Source organism: Palaemon carinicauda, chromosome 43 (genome assembly GCF_036898095.1).
Source record: "Palaemon carinicauda isolate YSFRI2023 chromosome 43, ASM3689809v2, whole genome shotgun sequence".
Taxonomy (NCBI): Eukaryota; Metazoa; Arthropoda; class Malacostraca; order Decapoda; family Palaemonidae; genus Palaemon; species Palaemon carinicauda.
Genome location: NC_090767.1, coordinates 53,164,770 through 53,169,769, shown reverse-complemented (window position 1 = coordinate 53,169,769; position 5,000 = coordinate 53,164,770). Strand labels below are relative to the sequence as shown.

Below are 5,000 nucleotides of genomic sequence, written 5' to 3'. Positions count from 1 at the left end.
AGGCCTATTCTTCCACATTGTCGTATAAGAGTAGGCCTATTCTTCCACATTGTCGTATAAGAGTAGGCCTATTCTTCCACATTGTCGTATAAGAGCCGGCCTATTCTTCCACATTGTCGTATAAGAGCCGGCCTATTCTTCCACATTGTCGTATAAGAGTAGGCCTATTCTTCCACATCGTCGTATAAGAGTAGGCCTATTCTTCCACATTGTCGTATAAGAGTAGGCCTATTCTTCCACGTCGTCGTATAAGAGCCGGCCTATTCTTCCACGTCGTCGTATAAGAGCCGGCCTATTCTTCCACATTGTCGTATAAGAGCCGGCCTATTCTTCCACATTGTCGTATAAGAGTAGGCCTATTCTTCCACATCGTCGTATAAGAGTAGGCCTATTCTTCCACATTGTCGTATAAGAGTAGGCCTATTCTTCCACGTCGTCGTATAAGAGCCGGCCTATTCTTCCACATTGTCGTATAAGAGTAGGCCTATTCTTCCACATTGTCGTATAAGAGCCGGCCTATTCTTCCACATTGTCGTATAAGAGCCGGCCTATTCTTCCACATTGTCGTATAAGAGTAGGCCTATTCTTCCACATTGTCGTATAAGAGCCGGCCTATTCTTCCACATTGTCGTATAAGAGTAGGCCTATTCTTCCACATTGTCGTATAAGAGCCGGCCTATTCTTCCACATTGTCGTATAAGAGTAGGCCTATTCTTCCACATTGTCGTATAAGAGTAGGCCTATTCTTCCACATTGTCGTATAAGAGTAGGCCTATTCTTCCACATCGTCGTATAAGAGTAGGCCTATTCTTCCACGTCGTCGTATAAGAGCCGGCCTATTCTTCCACGTCGTCGTATAAGAGCCGGCCTATTCTTCCACGTCGTCGTATAAGAGCCGGCCTATTCTTCCACATTGTCGTATAAGAGCCGGCCTATTCTTCCACATTGTCGTATAAGAGTAGGCCTATTCTTCCACATTGTCGTATAAGAGTAGGCCTATTCTTCCACATTGTCGTATAAGAGTAGGCCTATTCTTCCACATTGTCGTATAAGAGTAGGCCTATTCTTCCACATCGTCGTATAAGAGTAGGCCTATTCTTCCACATTGTCGTATAAGAGTAGGCCTATTCTTCCACGTCGTCGTATAAGAGCCGGCCTATTCTTCCACGTCGTCGTATAAGAGCCGGCCTATTCTTCCACATTGTCGTATAAGAGCCGGCCTATTCTTCCACATTGTCGTATAAGAGTAGGCCTATTCTTCCACATTGTCGTATAAGAGTAGGCCTATTCTTCCACATTGTCGTATAAGAGTAGGCCTATTCTTCCACATTGTCGTATAAGAGTAGGCCTATTCTTCCACATTGTCGTATAAGAGTAGGCCTATTCTTCCACATCGTCGTATAAGAGTAGGCCTATTCTTCCACGTCGTCGTATAAGAGCCAGCCTATTCTTCCACGTCGTCGTATAAGAGCCGGCCTATTCTTCCACATTGTCGTATAAGAGTAGGCCTATTCTTCCACATCGTCGTATAAGAGTAGGCCTATTCTTCCACATCGTCATATAAGAGTAGGCCTATTCTTCTACATCGTCGTCTAAGAGCAGGCCTATTCTTCCACGTTGTGTCTGCCCTCATACAACTGACAACACAAATTACCAAATAAATTTGCTTGTACAACTGGTCAATTGTCGTAGGCTGTCATTTCTCCTGTTTCTCACAATGAATATTCGCTCCCGTTCTGAAATGTGAATGGCGCTCTTAGTTCGGTTTGGGTGGTCGAAATGCCCGTGAGATGTTCATATTGTAAAATGCTTCTTTTAGACGGTTAATGTACAAAATGTGTCTATTTCGAATGTAAAATTCATCGATATATGAATTCATTTTACTCTTTTTTTCTCTATTTCTAATGCACAATTCTTGATTCCATGGATTTATTCTTCATTCTTATGATTTCGCTACAAAAGTTGAATAGAAGAATTACACGAATAAGGAAAGTATTTAGGATCAAATTTCAATTCCCCAAAAGATTGACACATTTGTATTGAAAGACAAAAAAAAAAAAATCACATTTAATATTGTTTAGAAGGACATATATCAAGTATACTTTAATCTTAATAATACTTAAATATATTATTACTTGGGATTAAACTTTACTCCCAAGTAAACGATGATTTCCTCGTATTTATTGAATAGATAAATTTCCTAAGTAGGCCTACTTAATAATATCCTTGTTCATTCCCCCAGTACCAATTTCCTGTTGGAGTCCTTTGGCTTATAGAATCCTGCTTTTTCAACTAGGGTTGTAGCTTAGTTATAATAATAATAATAATAATAATAATAATAATAATAATAATATGATTTATTGACTGTTTGTTGACCCTCTGTTATACATCGCTTCAATTTTTCATTTTGTTATATGATCTTGAAAAGTGAATGATCATTAGAAATTACATCTCGATGAACTAGCTGCCAAATTAGATCAATTTCTGAAACGGTGATGGCCTTTATTACTTAATTGGTTACTTACAAACTTAATTGGTTACTTATTTACGTACTTCATTGGCTACATACAAACTTACTTAATTGGTTACTTGTCTACTTACCTAATGACTTAACAATGTTACTTTCAGAAGGCTTATGTGGTCTCATGCCACACAGAAATCTTGGACACAAAGTAGGATTCACTAAATTTTATGCCACGTACAAAAGTTAAAAGTTTCAATCTCATATATTTGAAGAATTATATGCTGTAGTCAATATCAGTTATCAAATCTAGCTCAGCGTAACTCAGAGAAAATAAGAAAATGATTAATTTTCCTTAAATTAAATCATTATTAGTGATCATGTTAAGTGGGATATTATCCATTGAAAATTTTCTGTTCATAATCAGTTTCATATTTGATACTAATTATGTATTTTTCTCTTTTTGCAGATGGTGTGATTGACATGAACAGGTAAGAGGGTATTACCGAGACTTTAAAAAGCTAGGAAATTTTGTTAATAAAAAAACCCAGTCGTTAATGGTGGTCCCCCAGGAGACACGAAGTCGATTTAAAAACTAGTTTGCATCTCATTTATCCTCAAATCTTGTATTGTGTCAATCTAAATATCCTTCTGTGTCTCCTGGCTGGTGGGACATATTAAAGGATTTCGACTCCTTTAATGTACCACAAGCATGTGGCATCATTAATGACTGGTTGCGTAGACTTTTCACTTCTCTCGTAACGTAAGACTTTTAGATTCAGTTATATTATTTGGTTTAAATATTGCTTCCACAATCTCACTAAACGGTAGCCTTCGCAAAGCTTTGCATTCTAAATTCTTTTCTTGGTGTCTACAACCTAGTTTAGGCAGCTGGCATTATCAGCCACGCCCACCAGTTACTCCCAAATCTCTCTCTCTCTCTCTCTCTCTCTCTCTCTCTCTCTCTCTCTCTCTCTCTCTCTCTCTCTCTCTCAATAAGGGAATCAAAGTTCTTAAAGGAATTAACAAATGCTGACTACAACCACCTCTTCACGCTTAGCACAGATCAGAGTCCTGAAGTACTGGAATTGAAAAGATACGACACCCCTCAGTGTTGTCATTTCTTTTCAAACAAAATAGCAAATACTTGGTATAGATTTCCAGTGGATGTAGTAAACAGTAACACGGTAAACGAGTTCAAGAATAAGTTAGACAACACCACAATAAGTTAGACAACATCATAATAAGTTAGACAACATCATAAAAACTTAGAACTGTTTGATTTCGGTGTCCCTTCAATATTGTCAAAAACAACTTTGTAATAATCTTAACCCAGAGTAAAACTTACGTAACCAGGTCACTCAATAGAGCGTAGACCTCCGCCCCGGCAGCTCATTTCTCCACCTTTTGTTAGACTTAATCTTGACCTTTAACCTTAAAATATATTATTTGACGTGGATTTTCATACACTCAAATATGAACCAAGTTTGAAGTCTCTGTAACAACGACATCCAAACTTACGGCTGATGACGTGAATTGGACATTTTGCTTGACTGTGACCATGACCTACACATTTGACCTCCCAAAATTCAATAATTTCCAGCTTTTTACATAACAGTTAATCCCTGTAAGTTTCATTACTCTGCGATTAAAGTTGTGACCAGGAAGTTGTTCAACAAACACACACACTCAAACTGGTGGTAAAAGATAACCTTCTAACATCGGTGGCGGAGGTATTAAAATGAAATACATTGTCAGCAGCTGGGAGTTCTGTAGTCTGCAAAATTACAAGATTTTTATATATACATAAATGAAATGCCACATTTTTACAGGGACACTTCAGTCCTTCGACAAAGCCAACCCAGCGCAGGTTCTCGCTTGGTCCTATCTTTGCGCAGTAGATTAAAGATATCATTTTTTACTTCCGCCAACGAAGTAGGAAGGAGGTTAAGTTTTCGCCCCTATTTGTTCATTTGTCTGTTTGTGAACAACTTCCTAACCAGAATTTTACTCATAGAATAGTGAAACTTTCAGGGATTAATTATGTTGAGACGTGGAAGTGATTCCATTTTGAAAGTCCTAGGCCAAAAGTCAAGGTCAAGGTCGAGCAAAAGGTCCACAGAAATAAGCTGCCTTGGCGGAGGCCTGCACTCTGAGTGTTTTTCTAGTGTAATTCTGTTTTCATAGGTACCTACCTTGACGCGCTCTCTCTCTCTCTCTCTCTCTCTCTCTCTCTCTCTCTCTCTCTCTCTCTCTCTCTCTCTCATTATTTGAAGGTATTAATCATAAAATCATTTGAAACATTATGACGTAGATTGTTTTCCCAGAAACAGATTATTTATAGGTTTAGATTAAGTCGTCCTTATGTCAGCTCATGCAATTAAACAAGCGTTTGCTGGAATAAGAGACTTAGTTTAGATACTATGGGATCCTGTACTAACAAGACATTGAAATTCAGTGTAAATGTGAAGCAGGAAATTGCCATGAAAAAAAGCAAAAATCAAAACAAGGTGTTTTCTTAACTTATTTTCCTTAGAAA

At 38.1% G+C, this 5,000-nt stretch overlaps 1 protein-coding gene across 1 annotated transcript in view; it reads left to right on the top strand.

Annotated features, from left to right (window-relative positions):
• LOC137633891 (uncharacterized) overlaps positions 1-5,000 on the top strand; it is a 33,710-nt gene that overhangs the window by 12,673 nt on the left and 16,037 nt on the right. The window contains exon 2 of the mRNA XM_068366131.1: positions 2,931-2,952. Coding sequence (XP_068222232.1) covers positions 2,931-2,952 — 22 coding nt within the window. The remainder of the gene's footprint in view (positions 1-2,930; positions 2,953-5,000) is intronic.